The sequence below is a fragment of the Saccopteryx bilineata genome, chromosome 1 (genome assembly GCF_036850765.1).
Source record: "Saccopteryx bilineata isolate mSacBil1 chromosome 1, mSacBil1_pri_phased_curated, whole genome shotgun sequence".
In the NCBI taxonomy this organism is placed as follows: domain Eukaryota; kingdom Metazoa; phylum Chordata; class Mammalia; order Chiroptera; family Emballonuridae; genus Saccopteryx; species Saccopteryx bilineata.
Window position 1 is genome coordinate 73,350,203 of NC_089490.1, and position 17,909 is coordinate 73,368,111.

General features: G+C 37.3%; 2 protein-coding genes across 8 annotated transcripts in view; both read right to left on the bottom strand.

Moving 5' to 3' along the window:
• Positions 1-1,545, bottom strand: part of COQ3 (coenzyme Q3, methyltransferase) — a 32,967-nt gene extending 31,422 nt beyond the window's left edge. For 2 of the 4 annotated variants that reach the window (XM_066253033.1, XM_066253030.1), the window contains exon 1: positions 1,421-1,543. In XM_066253033.1, coding sequence (XP_066109130.1) covers positions 1,421-1,523 — 103 coding nt within the window. In that variant the 5' untranslated portion in view covers positions 1,524-1,543. Of the gene's footprint in view, positions 1-1,420 lie in introns of all 4 variants that reach the window. The other 2 variants (XM_066253032.1, XM_066253031.1) reach the window with 2 other exon arrangements.
• A 4,469-nt stretch (positions 1,546-6,014) lies between these two features.
• PNISR (PNN interacting serine and arginine rich protein) overlaps positions 6,015-17,909 on the bottom strand; it is a 31,857-nt gene continuing 19,962 nt past the window's right edge. For 3 of the 4 annotated variants that reach the window (XM_066254416.1, XM_066254413.1, XM_066254408.1), the window contains exons 7-13: positions 17,326-17,516; positions 14,358-14,495; positions 12,185-12,284; positions 11,398-11,451; positions 10,161-10,331; positions 6,456-7,542; positions 6,015-6,222 (exon numbers count right to left, since the gene is read on the bottom strand). In XM_066254416.1, the coding sequence (XP_066110513.1) occupies positions 6,192-6,222; positions 6,456-7,542; positions 10,161-10,331; positions 11,398-11,451; positions 12,185-12,284; positions 14,358-14,495; positions 17,326-17,516 (1,772 nt within the window). In that variant the 3' untranslated portion in view covers positions 6,015-6,191. The remainder of the gene's footprint in view (positions 6,223-6,455; positions 7,543-10,160; positions 10,332-11,397; positions 11,452-12,184; positions 12,285-14,357; positions 14,496-17,325; positions 17,517-17,909) is intronic. The other variant, XM_066254420.1, reaches the window with a different exon arrangement.

The following is a 17,909-nucleotide window of genomic DNA, read 5'->3' on the forward strand; positions in this document are numbered from 1 at the left end:
TAGAATCATGGTTATAAAAACCATGTTTACTGAAAAAAAATTAAAACGTATATAAAGAATGACAAAATGATAGATCACCAACTCCACTAGGTAGTCACTGCTAAAATTTTTATATATATCTATTCTCTCCATCTATATCTCTAAGTTCATAATACATACTGATTTTTTTAACATTTTTAAACATCATATATCCTACTCATTTTTTCATGTGGATACACATTGATTTAAACCATCCTTTTTGTTGGTTACCCTATTTTTCACTGTATTAGAGTACCAACTTAACTCTACTGGTGGACCTTTAAGTTTTTTTGTTGTTGTTTTGCTCCTTATATCCTAATCTTAGTTGTATCTTAATTTTTTTTCAGGAATAATTTTTTTATTAATTTTATTTTGTTCTGTTAACATGGATTCAAATGTCCCACTGAATATAACACCCTCCCCCCATCCCCGTGTCCCTATTTACACCCCTTTGCCCCTCCCTCCCTCTAACTCCCGTCCCTCTTCCCTCTGGGATTTGCAGTCCCGTTTTCTGTATCTCTGTGTTATGTATATATGATTGAACTAATCCCTTCACCTTCTCTGATCCCATCCCTTCATCCCCCTTCCCTCTGACAGCTCTCCCTCTAGTCCCTGTAACCTCGTCTGTGCCTCTATTTCCTTCCTCAGTTCACTTTGTTCCTTGGACCCCACATGAGGGAGATCATAGGATATTTGTCTTTCTCTGCCTGGCTTATTTCATTTAGCATAATAGTCTCCAGGTCCATCCATGCCATCAAAAAAGGTAAGATTTCCTTGTATCTTAACATTTTTTAAAGAGACCCTTGAGTTACTCATTTTAAAATTCTCAGTGTCTAGAATACATTACTTATTAAATGAGTTTCGTGTAGAGGATGAACTTAACTTTATGATTAACACTGGGAGGAAATAATCGAACTGTCTTCTAAAAGCATCACGTTCAGTGCGATATGTACTTAATCTTTGCCAATACCGTCCGTTGAATTAACCTATTAATCAAAAAGTAATATGGCTGCCTTAAAGTCTTTCTGAAAAGAAGCAAGTAAATGCAAACAAGATACAAATACAACGTTATTAGTGACTGTGATACAGCTGCTGGTGTCCCTTCCCGCACACGACCTTGAGACTCCGGCGGCCATATAGTCGCCGAATCCTAAGGAATTCAAACAAACTGAGACAAAGGACGCTGGATCCATGGCGGCTGCGCTCTTCTCGGCCAGGACAAGTCCTCAGCTATTTTTCCCGGCCTCTGGGAAGGGAGGGCGGCCGCCCAAAGGACAGCGAGGGCCCGCACCTCCGTAAGGGTCTACGATCCCCACGCGGAGCCCAACGGAAGCCCAGTGCCTTCGCCCGCGCCTAACACAGACCCGCACGGTGGGCAGAGCACGGAGATCTCCACACTCACCAGCCGACGTGATAAAACGACAGTCAACCTCTGTAACCCGGCACCCAGACTTAAACACGCCTAAAAAACGACCCCCAGAGCTCAGCCTGCAGACTCCCCACATCGCGACTGCAAGGATCCACCTCTTTTCCGGTCCCTCTGGTAAAAGATCCCCAGTAGAAAGGTTCCGAGAACCACTCTCGGGCAGTCTGGAATCAATCTAACCATGGTTGCATTATATGGCTATAGTTACTCTTCACCTCACATCTGTCGAATCGTGTATGTTATTAAACAATAGAATATTTCTATTATCAAAAACCAACTTAAAAATCTTTCTGGTATCTTGAAATCTCCTCAGCCTCGCTGTCCAAAGTAGCCATCAATCATGCTACTGCTTTCATGTTATGTGACCTAGGTTTTTCTTTTATTCCCTTGTAGCGCTATTTTATATTTAACAGATGTCTCCTGTGGGCATTTCTGCTCCTGTAAGACACTCTTATAATCATAAAAGCATGTTTTCTCTTAACGGTAGAATTGTATCCCCTTTCAAAGTACTCAAATATCAAGAGAGCCAGTAGTCCTGAGTATTATTTTCTGCAAGTGACCTGATATTCCGGACAGGGCATACATTAGATAGCAGGAGGCTTAATTATTCAGACTAGGCAAACTTCACTTAGAGCAAGAAAGTGATTTGTAATATTTTACCTCTAAATATATAAAAAGCCTCTCCTTGGGTAAGAATAAATTTCCAACATTATAGGTTTAAAAAGTTGTACATTTTTAACTGGAAGAGTCAAATTGGTAGTGTTCTGTGAATTAGGGAAATTTATGGTAATGGACTTTCACTTCTGGCTCCTTAGTAAAATATTGACCTCCTCCAGAGTGGTTGCAGACTTCAGTCATCTCTTCAGAGCTCCTCTCTCAAGATGGCAGAAAGCTCTGTACAAAAGACCGTTTATTTAGCATGTGTTATACAAGTATCAGTTGAAGTGACAGAACAAAGAAAAAAAGCAAAGTGCAAGTATGATTAAATAAAATTCTAAGAGCTTTACTTAAATGTTTGAATATACCACCTTGCTGGGCTTCAGGGACTTCCCACATTTTCAGTTCAACAAAGTCAATCAGTATTTTGGCTTCATACTGACAGGAAACAATACCCACCAGTGTGACTCAGATAAGCATAATTAGCTCATACTATTTTTCTCTACAAATATCAGGCTTTTCCAATGACACTTAAACTTGAGTTGTGTTACGACTAGCAGTTGTGATGTGGTAGATAGCCGTATTTCCAGATCATCGCTATGGTCTCATCCACAGATGTGTTTGAAACTGGAGTCTAAAATTTAATCTTTTTTTTTCCCTAAAGTTGGAAAGGGGGAGGCAGTCAGACTCCGGCATGCGCCCGACCGGGATCCACCCGGCACGCCCACCAGGGGGCGATGCTCTGCCCATCTAGGGCATCGCTCTGCCGCAATCAGAGCCATTCTAGTGCCTGAGGCAGAGGCCACAGAGCCATCCTCAGTGCCCGGGCAAACTTTGCTCCAATGGAGCCTTGGCTGCGGGAGGGGAAGAGAGAGACAGAGAGGAAGGAGAGGGGAAGGGGTGGAGAAGCAGATGGGCGCTTCTCCTGTGTGCCCTGGCCGGGAATCGAACCGGGACTCCCGCACGCCAGGCCGATGCTCTACCACTGAGCTAACCGGCCAGGGCCTAAAATTTAATCTTTTTAATATTTTGAAATTTAATTTATATAAACTTTTCCCATTCAACTTAAGGGTAATGTGCTCCCTTACAGCTAACAGGGTTTTTTATTGAACTTATTGGAGTGACATCCCTAAGTTTTATTAAATGACATACTACTAGAGTCACTAAGTTTCCCTCATAAATTTTCACATTAACCAAATTTCACCTAAATTAGTAACTACAGTTATTAGGATAACTTTATCTTACCATAATCAGAATGTGGCAGATTTAACCTATGTGTGTTACAGGAGAACTCTATACCTGATAAACCTTTATGCTATAAACGTTACTCATTACATATGAGTTATTTTAGGACTAATAAAAAGCTCATTTTTTCATTTAGGTTTAGACTTTACAACCAAGTTCTACTTAATATTAAAGAACCTAAGGGCTTTATGTGTTCAAGACTTGGAAATAATCTAATTCTGCCCTTACGTTGTTGAAGAAATTAAGGCCTATAATGAATGATTTGCCCAAAATTCATCAAGTAACTGAGCCAGGACAGTCCAATATATTACTATTTCCAATAAACCAAGCTTAGTACCATTTTAGAAACTTCACTGAATTAAAATAGATTTTAATATATTCCAGAGAAGAAAAACTCAGTTTAAATAAAAAGATTTCCGTAAGACAATATTTTAATTGTCTTATATAACAGGAACTTACATAATTCTTATGTAAAAATTCCCACATAAGATAAAAAAATCTCACTTAAAATTAACTATGCATCATATGCTTCTTTTAAGAACCAGAATAAGTCAAGCACTAAAACGTAAGACTGTTGGGGAAATTCACCTATTGTGTATAAACCATTAGAACCAGGCTAAAAGATATTTTACAATGGCAGAAAACACACGAGATTCCACACCAACCTTTATTTATATTTTGGGGCCTGAAACAGATCTAATAATTACCTCTTCTAAATTACATTTTATTCTCTTAATGGTGTGGCTTACCCCCAATTCCACAAAAAACAAGTATGATTAACACACTAGAAATATTTTTTAAAAGAACCTCTGACAGTTTTTATTAACCAACCCAGACCGATGATTGTATCAAAAATTGAATCTATTAATTTTCTGGTGATGTCATTTTAGAAAAGATTACATAATCAAATTATACATTTAATTAACTTATGTTAAATTTTAGCATTCACATCCCAAATCATGGAAGCCCTATTTTATACTCTTACTACTCAAGGTAAACATACTTCATTGCATGTCAACAAAATGATAAATTATCTAAATTACCCATAAAATTCTGAAAAACCCAAATATCTAATTATAACACTAATGTGTCTACTAATAATCACACATATCATGACTGTGTTTTTAAAAATGCCTAGATTTAAAAGATAAGAAGCTTGCATATTATGGCAGAGTAAATAAAACTGTCAAATACTACTTTTGGCTCTAGTTCATATCTTGCCCAAAAATGTGCATATCATAGCCAACAGAGTTTTTCTGTAGTATTTTATTTTGAAAATATTATTTCACTTGAAGATTGATCTAAAAAACATTTTAAGATATGAAAATGTAATACAACCTATTTATTACAAATTAACTGGATAATTCTACAATTAGGTATACTGTGTTAGCTCAACTACATAAAAAATATTGCACACTTTCCTTTATTTTGTCTCCAGATGTGACTGATGTCTAAACTATATAGAATTCTAAACTATTTAAAAGTTATTCTGTGAAATGTCAACTTTATAAATATCAGAACTAAATGCACTGTAAAACAACCATTTTGGTAAACATGCATTTATTCACAGTTGATTTATTTCCTCTAGATAAATGCATAACTGCTCAAAATTATTTAAGAATTTACGCAGAGGTACAAGAGCACACTATACAAATCTATTTCTACCTTCATTTTGAGGAAATACTGATCTTGGCAAAAATCTGGCATATTTTAAAATGAACTATTGCTGGTAAAAAGGCATACTTTAAAACATTTCTGTGACCTGCACCCGATCTTTTCTTTTTAAATTAAAATTTAAAAACATTTGTTTTCAAAGATTTATCTATTGTGGCATAATAATCACATAAAAACAAACCTTGAAAGCCGTTGAGCATTTAAATGCCTGTAGAGCCTTCACTTTGTAATTGCTAGCACTCACTGAGCCTAATTTTAAGAAACTGACAAAACCAAACCACTTCAATGTTATGAAACTGACACAAACCTACATAATACAGCATTCCTCCACTGAGCTGAGGTCATATTATACTTTAAAATATAAATAAATATATTGAATTGTGAGTCTTATTTCTATAATAACCCCAAAGTGTTTAAAATATGCTTCCAAAACAGAAGTGGATAACTGCAGAATATGGTTCCAGATTTGACTATTAGTGTCAAACACAATCATTCCTTATAAGTAACTAATTGGTACACTGGCTTGATTGAATCCAGTAATTTCATTTTACATGAGTGAACCATACGTTATACACACAGAGAATATATTACTTGAAAATCCCCAAATTAGGATGAGTTTAGAAAGCTGTCAAATGCTTCCAAATGAAAAAGGTCTGTTTCTGGCCCTCTTCCACACTTAAAGTTGGAATTTGACAAAAATCCATGGGTACAAATTACAAACTTTGACCAACTATTGAGATAAAACCATTTTCTTTGGGGGAGATGGGAGGAAGTACCTTTAAAACTTGTTATACAAAGTTCCAGCTGCCTTTTTGTAAAAGTACGTTCCTTAAATTAAAATCATAAAATTAAGGTGCAAGAGGTTAACAAAAATGAACTAAAGAGCTTTATTGACATCACAGTACATTCAAGAATAATTTTAAGAACATTACAGCTGAAAGAGAATGGCATGTTTATAGTCTTATTATGAACTATTTTTTGGAAAAAAAAAAAAAAAGGAATACAAAGAAATCCTATTAACTCGGAGCAGCATTTGGAAAAAGTACACCTATTTACAGATTAAAAAAAATTCTGGTTTCACCTACACAGCCACAATGTGCCTCTATAATGAGACAAGCCCTTAAAACTCATGGAATTTTTTAAACATCATGGCATCTTGCCACATCATTCCTCAGCGTTTACGGCGGGGAGGAGTTGTTGATCTGAAAAAAAAGGGAAAAGACAAAATTTAAAAATAAAAATGTATTTTAAACTAAAGAATCTGCAATTTTTAAATAAATAATATCATATAGGATTTCTAAAATTACTTAAGACTATGATATTTTATCAAGTACCAAACTGAGTTTATTAAAGAGAGAGAGAAAGGACACTTTCAACTTTGAATAAATTCAAATTGTTTTAAAAATCAGACAAAATACTTTAAAAAGTATACTACCTTGATCGGGACTTAGACTTGTGTTTGCGGCTTGCCTTCTTACCAGACCTTTGAGATTTCTCCATGGATCGCGACCGACTATGTTTAGGCTTCTTAGCCTTCTTTTCTTTGCTACTTCCTGGAGATTCAGAACTGCTCCTTCCACTAGAATCAGAGCCTGAATGTTTTTTACTATCTTTGGTAGTAGTTTTCTTACTATCCTGTCTAGAATCATGTCTGATGATTTTAACAGATATAGAACCACTCCTAGAGAACGTTCTTTCACTTTCTCGTTTCCTTTTTAACCTATCATCCTGGCCACTGAACTTAAAATCCTTTTCTTCCCTTTTTTGTTTCTCTTTTCTTTTATCCTGTTCACGCTCTCTTTCTTTGTCCTTCTTTTTCCTATCTTTATCTATACTTCGACTCCTCTCTTTTTTCCTCTCTTGTTCTTTAGCCTCACCTTTATGTTTATGACTGCTCCCACTAAGATTTCCACGTTGGTCATCAATTTTACGCCTATCTCGACTCCTACTGCGACTGGACCGATTGGTTCGCCTATCCCTTGAGCGACTTCTACTTCTACGTCTCTCTCGGGAAGGACTCCGATTTCTTCGTCTTTCTCTTTCCATGCTATTTCTATTAGATCTCCTCCTATCTCTAATCTTGACTCTAGCCCTATTGCTGTCTATTTTAATTCTGCGAGAATAACTTCTACTCCTACTACGTCTAGCTTTAATTGTTGGAGATCTACTCCTACTATGTCTCTTTTTCCGTTTAGGAGTAGAAGATCGAGAAGATGTGCGACTACTACCTGAGCTAGAACTGTATGAAGAGCTAGAAACAGTACTACTACTACTACTGCTTCTGCTATTGCTACTGGAACTACCACTACTAGAACTTCCTGATCTACTCCTTCCTTGTTTCTCTTTTTCTTTATGGTCTTTTTTTGGTTCTAAAACTGATGTAGTTTCATTTGGAGTTCTTTTCTTTTCATTAACCATATCACCGTCTGTTTCTCTTGCTTCAAGTAATGATAAACTATTTTGTTCTTTATGGATAAATTCATTCATCTCTTTTGTAACCCTTTCAGTTTGTTGCTTTTCTTCTGAAATGAAAAAAGACAAAAAAAAATACTAAGAAAAGTCAAATGTACAATGAAAACCTCCCAAACTATACTGCTCATAGATATTAGGGGATATTTTATCGCCTCACATGTTTCTAGCTCTTCATATGAAGCAATAAAATATCCCCTAGTTTTTGTGAGCAGTATATATATTAGGTAGACTATAACAAAAGAGAAGGCCACATAGGTAATTTTAAATTTTCTATTAGCTACATTTAAAAGTAAAAATAAACTAGTAAAATTAATCCTTTGAGTAGTGAGTTCTTTCCATGCTTCTGACCCCTGGGAGTGAGGTTTTTTTTTCAAAAAATGAAATTAGTTACAGTTACAGTTTTATTAACTTAAAATCATGTTTGTTTGATAACCAATTTATGGAAACAAGAAGAACATAGTTTGCCTTATTTTAATGTTGCCTTACACATTTTTAAAATATATATATTTTTTTCTTTTGTATTTTTCTGAAGTTGGAAATGGGGGAGGCAGTCAGACAGACTCCTGCATGCGCCCCACTGGGATCCACCGGCATGCCCACCAGAAGGCGATGCTCCACCCATCTGGGGGTTGCCCTGTTGCAACCAGAGCCATTCTAGCGCCTGAGGCAGAGGCCATAGAGCTATCCCCAGCGCCTGGGCCAACTTTGCTCCAATGGAGCCTTGGCTGTGGGAAGGGAAGAGAGAGACAGAGAGGAAGAAGAGGGGGAGGGGTGGAGAAGCAGATGGGCGCTTCTCCTGTATGCCCTGGCCAGGAATTGAACCTGGGACTCCTGCACGCCAGGCCAACGCTCTACCACTGAGCCAACCGGCCAGGGTAAAATAAAAATTTTTGTACGATTGTACTCTGAATGGTCAGGAAGCATGAGGACGCACATGAATGTTCATACTAATCAAAGGGTTAATTTTATGAACCCAATATTAACAAAACCTATAGTTCACATGTAATCAATTTAAAAGAATACCAAAATATCGTTTTTTCACATAAAGTCTTTGAAACTTAGTGTATATTTTACACCTACAGCATACCATATTTCCCCATGTATAGTAAGATGCACCCTTTTCTGAAAAAATTTGGGGTCTAAAAACTGGGCGCGTCTTATACAGTGGTTGTATTTTTTTTTTACTTGCATTTCCTGCTTTTTAATGCTTGTTGAGGAGTTGTATAAATTTTATAATGAATAAAACCTGAGTTCAATAACTTTATGTGTACTTTTTGCTTTTCAAATTTCGGGTCCCAAAATTAAGGTGCGTCTTATACATGGGGGAATATGTTATCTCAATTTGGATTAGCTACATTAGTTAGCTAACCTCCTGGATAGTACAGCCATAATTATCACGGTGTACAGATATATGGGAAGTGAGTGAGAAAACAATTTCCTTCACCACCAGTGGTGTGCTGGGGATAGAGCGACGAACTAAAACACTAACATCCCAGGTTGAACCCCCGAGATTGCCTGCTTGAGTGTGGGCTCATCCAGCTTGAGTGTGGGATCATAGACATGACCCCTGGTCTGACTTAGGTTCTGAATTGAGCCCAAGATCACTGGTTAGGCTAGAGCCCTCTACTCAAGCCACATATGAGAGCAATCAATGAATGACTAAAGTGACGCAGCTACAAGATGATGCTTCTCATCTCTCCTTCCTGCCTCTCTCTCTCTCAATAAATAAATAAATAAATAATTAGAAAAATTTTCCCTTTTGTCAAATAAGGTACCTTAGGTAATAAGTTATAGGGAAATTTGGGCTGCAAATTCTTAGTAATTACCTTCCAAACTGTCCAAATAATAAGATTCAAAATATTTTCAAAATAAATATTATTTCATTATTGCTAGAATCATCATGTAAACTGTTTAAAGACAGGAATTCATTACATTATTTTACATTAAAAACTACTTCTAAAAGTCCTCTATTATTCTTAATTATCCTAGCTACAAATCACTTTTCAATACTTTTACAAATATATTTCCCCCATTTCAAAAGGCTTCTTTTCATTTTAAGAACTTTAACAAGAAATAAAAATACAGCCTGACTAGGAGGTGGCGCAGTGGATAGAGCGTCGGACTGGGATACGTAGGACCCAGGTTCGAGAACCAGAGGTCTCCAGCTTGAGCACAGGCTCATCTGGTTTGAGCAAAGCTCATCAGCTTGGACCCAAGGTCGCTGGCTCAAGCAAGGGGTTACTCAGTCTGCTGAAGGCCCACGGTCAAGGCACATATGAGAAAGCAATCAATGAACAACTAAGGTGTCGCAATGAAAAACTGATGATTGATGCTTCTCATCTCTCTCCGTTCCTGTCTGTCTGTCCCTATCTATCCCTATCTCTGACTCTCTGTTAAGGAAAAAAAAAAAAAAAAAAGCTAACTTACAGCCCCTGAGATTAATCTGTACCAAAACAAAAGTATATCTTTTCTAAACTCTGTATTTTGAATACTGCAATTTTGATTTTACATTTGATAAAAATTGCATGCGAGCCAAGAAACCTTAGTTTCAGTTACATCTCATTTATAATCTAGCCTCGATTCCATTCTTTGATATTTTAGGTTGGTTGACAATGAAAAGCAATAAAAACAAAACTGGATAAAAATTAAGTGGATCTAAAAGATATACCTTCCATTTGTTTATCATGTAACAGCTGTTGTTCTTTTTCTTTTCTCCAAAAGGCTTCCTGTTTTTGCCGGATTCGGTGCCGTAATTCCTCATCATCAGTGTCAGATGATTCAGAGGCTCTATCACTCCTCTCATCTTCACTGTCTCCTGATCCATAACCACCCAGTCCACCTGTGTGCATAAAGCCCAGTCTATCATTTGGAAAACTTATTCTGTGCACTAAAAACTTTTTAAGGTCCGAGGAGAAAGCTCATTTCTTTTTTTTATTGCATTTTGTTGGAAGAATATGCTTATTCGGGGTGGGGAGAAGTATGAATTCCAATGCTTAAGTAGTTTATAAGGAACCCTCATGAAAATTGATACTTAGTACCTTATTCTTTCTGGAATATTTCATACATTTTTGTCACCATTAAGGAATTGTGATAATGGTTTATTTTACTGTCCATGCTAACCAATAAAATCCTTTAGAATAGGGCAGTAACAAAACCTCACTAAAACATAATCAATTCAACTACCTTAAAATTTATGACGATCCTGAAAATAGTTCTACAATTCAAAGCTTAGAAATCCTAGGTAGTATGCTAAGTATTTTTTTCCTTAAAAAAAAAAATCAGAATACTGTAACTCTGACTGTACAAAAGTGGTATGATGCTAAAACTACTCCCCACCCTGAAGTGTTCTAAATAGTAATCATAACAAAATTACATGGGCATTTGGTTCTAGCCATTTCTGTTTATCCTCACAAAGACTCGTTTGAAATTAAGATGTGGGAAAGGCAAATTCAAGCTTTTATATACTTGTTAATATATCATGCAAATAGCAAATTATGAACACATCACTACTGCTCTAATATAAGATAAACCCTTTCCTCTGTGGTAAACCTGACTTGCTGCAACACAATCTCAATAAAGGTCCTTAAAAGCATTAGTGGATAAATTTCCCTCTGAGGCATGTATGCAATAATTTTGAAAGTGAGCTTAAATACTACCATGGCTAAGTTATAACTATTACAACTTGCCTCAGTAAACTACGAATTAGTCACCGCATATATGATATAATAATCCCACTGTGAATGTTTAAAAAAAAAGGCAAACCTTTTAGGTACTGATATAACCCTAAGACCTAGGTTTTATACACTGAGTAGGAACAGTACAGTTTCAAAACAGTACATGTAGAGAGACAAGGTAAGTGTGATTTTTCCCTCTAAGGCCCTGTCACAAATAAGGAGAACACTTACCGAGTCCAGTGAGGGAAGCCAGTGCACTGGACTGTGCCAGCTGTTTTGCAGGAGCTTTGTATCACATCAACAACAGGAACAACATGTTAACACAAATAGCCACGATTTCATAGTCATGAGAGTCTATGGTATTGTTAAATCTACTACTATTGCTGCTTCTTGGGGAGAGAAGAAACATTAAAAACATAACATTCACTTTAAACCAGTAGCATGTCTGGCCTTGAAAGTATAATTCTGATGTGAGCTGAAATTGGTTTATAATGAGGGAAAATGTTGACAGTGTATCAGTATTTTTATTTTAGGGGTATGGCCCATAATTTACATTTTGCTTTTAGTATATTTTTTAAGTGTTACTAAAAATATAGGGGCTAGGTGAGAAATCACTAATTTCTGTAAGAATTGTAAGTGGCAAACTGTGAAAACTCTCAAGGTTCATAATTCATTAGTAAAACTAAATTGCTTTAGAGGTCATACACTAATACCATGGTATCTATTAAAAAAAAAATCAAGTGAAATAAATTGAACATCAAGAATTTTCCACAATACATTTTACAGAACAATAGTATAATTACTAATTTGTGTTCATATAGATTGGATAAAACAAAAGTATTTGTATAGTTGTAAAGAGTGTCTACAAATCTAAACTTTCCCAAAGAGTAAAACATGCAAGAAGAGAATTCAAATATCTGCTAGGATTTCAACAAGGACAACAAAAAAAAAAGGCCAAAATAGCCACCAAAACCAAAACACCCCCAGCGAAACAAAGCCAAGAACACCCACAATATACCTTTTGTTGCTTTCCGGTGTGCATCTTTGGCTACATAATAAATTTCTTCATCTGTGACATCCAGTAGAATTTCAGTTAGCAGCATTTTTGTCAGTAACATCTAAGAAATATATATTGTTTCTAACTTTATTATAGTTACCAATACATTCTGACATTTCTAAAAAAATTAAAAAGAGCCTGGCCAGTCGGCTCAGACCCAGCATGTCAAAGTCCCAGGTTCAATTCCTGGTCAGGGCACAGAAGAGGGAGACCATCTGTTTCACTTAACCCCTTCTCCTCCCGCAGCCATGGCTCAATTGGTTTGAACATGTTAGCCCCAAGAGCTGAGGATGGCTCCATGGAGCCTCTACCTCAGGTGCTAAAAGTAGCTCGGTTGTGAGCCATGGTCACAGACTGGGCAGCCCCAGACAGGGATTGCTGGGTGGATCCCAGCTGGGGCACATGCAAGAGACTCTCACCTACTCTAACTTAAAAAAAATTTTTTTTTAATTAAAAGGTAAAGCAATTTTATAAAACATTTTTAGAGATGATATCAGATGAGCCATTCCAAGAATGGAAATTATCTTGAAAATTATTTTTAAAGTATCAAAACTTTAAAAATTTTCAAAAGCATATGAGTTAAAGCCGTGATGGCAAACCTTTTTATAAAAACCGCCCACTTTTGCAGTGCTGGTCAACCTGGTCCCTCCCACCCACTACTGGGTGTTCCAGCTTTCATGGTGCTTGGTAGGAGCAACCAAAGGGCACCCCTATTGGCTCACTAGTGGACGGGAAGGACCAGGTTGACCAGAACTGCAAAAGTGGGCGGTTTTTATAAAAAGGTTTGCCATCACGGAGTTAAAAATTTAGTTTCTGTAGAGATACTGAATTCTAACACTAGAGACAAAACATTTAAAATGTCCCTATTATTAAAATCCCCCACCAAATGTCAATAGGTGTTTTAAGTTGAAAAAGGTATCCTTTTATTGAATATTATTAAAAAGTAGTATTAATACTAGTTTCTTAAATCACTTAGGAATTCGGCTCAAGGTAAAATTTGAGGAAGAAAAAGGAAGAGACAGTTATCTCATTTTGTCAGATGAAGTCCTTTTTTTCTTGATTGCTTTACTAGTAAGAGAACAACAGACATGAAATAGAGCTAGATCCTAGCACCAGTTTGGCTACCAATAGCAGTTTCAAAGTCCCTTATCCTCTCTGGGCTGCAGATCACAGTACTACTCATCTATTAAAATGAGAGAACACTGAATCGGCATCTTCTAAACACATCCCAAAGATTACTGGTCTTTCAATATGAGAAACGCAGCATTTTATATTCCCAGTCTCAGAAAAAGACAAAACACATTACAGACCTTAATGGCTTTGAGAAGAACTGCAATGAAGAAATATGTTTACCTATATTCCCACCCAGGGCTTCCTGAACTTATTTTTCTATGAAGTCTTTTTTTTTTTGTTTGTTTGTATTTTTTCTATAGCTGGAAACGGGGAGGCAGTCAGACTCCCGCATGAGCCCGACCGGGATCCACCCGGCATGCCCACCAGGGGGCAATTCTCTGCCCATCTGGGGCATCGCTCTGTTGTGACCAGAGCCAGTCTAGTGCCTGAGGCAGAGGCCATAGAGCCATCCCCAGCACCCGAGCCATTTTTGCTCCAATGGAGCCTTAGCTGTGGGAGGGGAAGAGAGAGACAGAGAGGAAGGAAAGGGGGAGGGGTGGAGAAGCAGATGGGTGCTTCTCCTGTGTGCCCTGGATGGGAATCAAACCCGGGACTCCTGCACGCCAGGCCGATGCTCTACCACTGAGCCAACTGGCCAGGGCCTCTATGAAGTCTTTTAATCTTTCAAAAACCACACTTTAGAAAATAATAGACATGTTCTCTTGGGTCTCATATAGTAAAACATTGTTTAATTATAACATTAGTATTAGGAAAAGTGTTTAATAACTGCTTTATAAGCTGTGACTTCATACTCTTGTTATCTGGATTTTGCAGACATTACTGCCAAGCAAATCTATACATTAACATATATTTTATTAACTGTTTAATAATTTCTCAGTTTTAATGTTTAAGATGCCAACCAATAGTTCTAAAAAATTATAAACAAAATAAATCCTGTAATATAATGTTAAATGCTAATTATGTATAATTTCTTAATTTAAAAAAATTTTTACATTTTTACCATTTGATATTCTTTCTCTTCTTCAGTCATCTCTGGTTCACTTTGCTCTTCCTGAGGAACCGGAGATGGACTTCTGGTGACTTTTCCACTGCTTGCAGCCTCAACATTTTCAGTGTCTTCATCTTCCTCGTCACTATCCTAAAAAAAGGTATTATATAATATATAGCCCAAATTCATGCTTATAATGTAAAGTCATTATTGCACATTGTTTTAAAACCATAAGTTAAAAAAAATCAATGGAAGATATACAAAAATAAAAACTATTCTCTCAATTATATTTTTGTATGATAATTTTTTTGAAACATTTTATTTATTGCCTGACCAGGCAGTGGCACAGTGAATAGAGTGTCAGACTGGGATGCAGAGGACCCAGGTTCGAAGGCCCCAAGGTCGCCAACTTGAGCGCGGGCTCACCAGCTTGAACGCAGGGTTGCTGGCTTGAGTGTAGGATCAGAGACATGACCCTGTGGTCACTAGCTTGAGCCCAAGGTTGTTGGCTTGAGCAAAGGGTCACTCAGTCTGCTGTAGCACTCCCCCTGCCCCATCAAGGCACATACGAAAAAGCAATCAATGAACTACTAAGGAGACAAAGGAGCTCCAACGAAAAATTGATGCTTCTCATCTCCCTCCCCCCTGACTGTCTGTCCCTCTCTCTGTCACACAAAGTTTATACTTATTGATTGATTTTAAAGAGATAGTGAAAGGAAGAGGAGCGAGGGAAGAGAGGGAGGAAGACAGAGGGAGGGAGAGAAAGGCAAAGAGAGGGAGAGAGAAAAAAGCATTCATTTGTTGTTCCACTTAGTTGTGCATTCATTGGGCCTGACTGAGGATAGAACTTGCAACTTTGATGTTTTAATTCAACACTCTAACAGACTGAGTTAACCGGCCAGGGCCTATATGACAAGGATTTCATGTGGTGATTTCAAGTGTTACCTCAGAAGAAATGTAAGATTACAAGATGGCTTATGAGACATAATTAATTTTTATTTCAATTTGATTTTTTCCTTAGTCAATTTTGACATTATTCTATAAATAAGCAGAAACACATCATGCTCAGAGACTGACTCCATTATATATGATGGCTGAAATGAGTGACTTGCAGAACTTTGGGTAAATGAACCACAATCATATTATTCAGTGTTACAGTTGTAAATGTAAGCCATTTACCTAAAATTAGGTGATTTAAAATGGAAACTCTGTAGTCAGTATCCAGATCTCAGCTGGCCCTGAAACTTAATGAAATGTTTTTTTAGCTGTACAATGGACAGAGGACAGATGAGAAATAAGTTTACTTCAAATGGAGGAAATTCCATCAGTTTATCTGTCTTTGTATGGGTGTTAGGTTTTCAGAATCCAGAGAGAATACCTTAAAAAGAGGGCTCTATTTTAGGGAGTGTTCCACAGTCACAATTAGCAATCCACTAAGTAAAAAAAGTGATCACCTAAATACTACTATGGAAAGACCATTTAAACCAAAAGAATTCATGTAACACAAGCCCAAAGACATCTGGGAGGAGGACAATCTACAGATAATTTTTGACACTTAAACCACCACCAAATCTGGAAATCCACTAGTTCATGTAAAGATTTTCAAAAAAAATTTCAGGTAAACTTTAACAGTGATAGTCGATAGTTTATTTTATTACATCCAGAACACAAAATACATCTTTGGCCTGGCCTGGCCTGTGGTGGCGCAGTGGATAAAGCATTGACCTGGAACGCTGAGGTAGCCGGTTTGAAACCCTGGGCTTGCCTGGTCAAGGCACATATGGGAGCTGATGCTTCCTATTCTCCCCCCCCCCTTCTCTTTTTCTCTTTGTCTCTCTCTGTCTCCCTTCTCTAAAATAAATGAATAAATAATTTTTAAAAAGTCTTTGGCATGCTCTTTCGTAAAAATAAAAGTAATTTATGGCATTCATGGAATTTAAGCAAAATCAATGTCTTCTTAAATCTAGTTTCATTTCTGTCCCTGGGATTTATTTATTTATTTATTTTTGTATTTTTCCGAAGCTGGAAACCGGAAGGCAGTCAGACAGACTCCCACATGCGTTCGACCAGGATCTGCCCAGCATGCCCACCAGGGGGCGATACTCTGCCCATCTTGGGGTATCGCTCTGCCGCAATCAGAGCCATTCTAGCGCCTAAGGCAGAGGCCATAGAGCCATCCCCAGCGCCCGGGCCAACTTTGCTCCAGTGGAGCCTTGGCTGCGGGAGGGGAAGAGAGAGACAGAGAGGAAGGAGAGGGGGAGGGGTGGAGAAGTAGATGGGCGCTTCTCCTGTGTGCCCTGGCCAGGAATCGAACCTGGGACTCCTGCACACCAGGCCGACGCTCTACCACTGAGTCAACTGGCCAGGGCCCCTGGGATTTATTTTTGAAGCAGAAAATGGCCTTGGGAGGAAGACCCATTTCCCAAGTGGCATACCAACCAGTGCTCTAACTGTCCTACCAGTCAGGAGTACATTACTACTAAATAAAACATTCCTAAGCCACTCATGCCATCTAACTAATAAAGATTTAAGTATTTAAACTTTGTTACTTTCAGTGCTCATGTCAAAAACCATGAAAGTGATTAAATTCTCTGATATAAATATATATTTGAATGTTCAAAATGGGCAGATTTATTTCTCTAATGCAATTTTAACTTAGTTTTATTTTATAAACCACCACTAGGGAATTAACTATACCACAATGAACGAAATACAGATGTTTGTCAATGGAAGACCTATCTCGCATCCCACTGAATAATTTCTCTCCAGAATAAAATGTTTTATAAATTCAGTGCTCCCTTTCTCCTTACTCCACCCTCAATAACATAAAATATAAAAAACATAATCCCTAATATACTTCCTGTAAGTAATCTCAGAAACAGTACTTTAATACCTTTCTCTAGGCTAAAATACCTACTTATTTCAACTACCTTTTCACATAAATATCAAATGGAGTTTCAGGTCAAGGGATTCTACTTACAAATTTACTTCTCTGAGGTAAACGAGGGCCATCACCTCCTTCCGCATCTTCCGTAGTCTTCTTTTCTTTTTTGGACAACTGTGAACGTTGTTGTTCCATTCTTTCTTTCTCCAACTTCTTTTGCTTTTCACGTTCCATTTTTTCAAGACCTTCCCGAATCCAAGCTGGAAGAGTCCTGCGTTTTACTGCATCTAGTTCACATGGGGATACAAAGATCGTAAGTCAGAGAAGTAAAAATCAAGCATATGAGTTCCTTATTCTAAATTTCTACAAACTTGTGAGTAAATTTTTTAGAAAAAAAAATGCTGGTGCCATTCGAACACTTGTAACAAATACTATCTATCATTCTTCAACAAGAGAGTAATAACAGCTTCTCTTTAAAAGCATCTTTTAATAGCAGTTGAACATTGTATGAATGTTTACAATGTGCAAAGCACTGTGAAAGCACATTAAACCAACAGCTCAATCCTATAAAAAACTCTAAATGAGGCCCCAGCTAGTTGGTTCGGTGGATAGAGCATTGGCTGAGTGTATGGATGTCCCAGGTCAATTCCCAGCCAAGGCACAAAAAAAGCAATCATCTG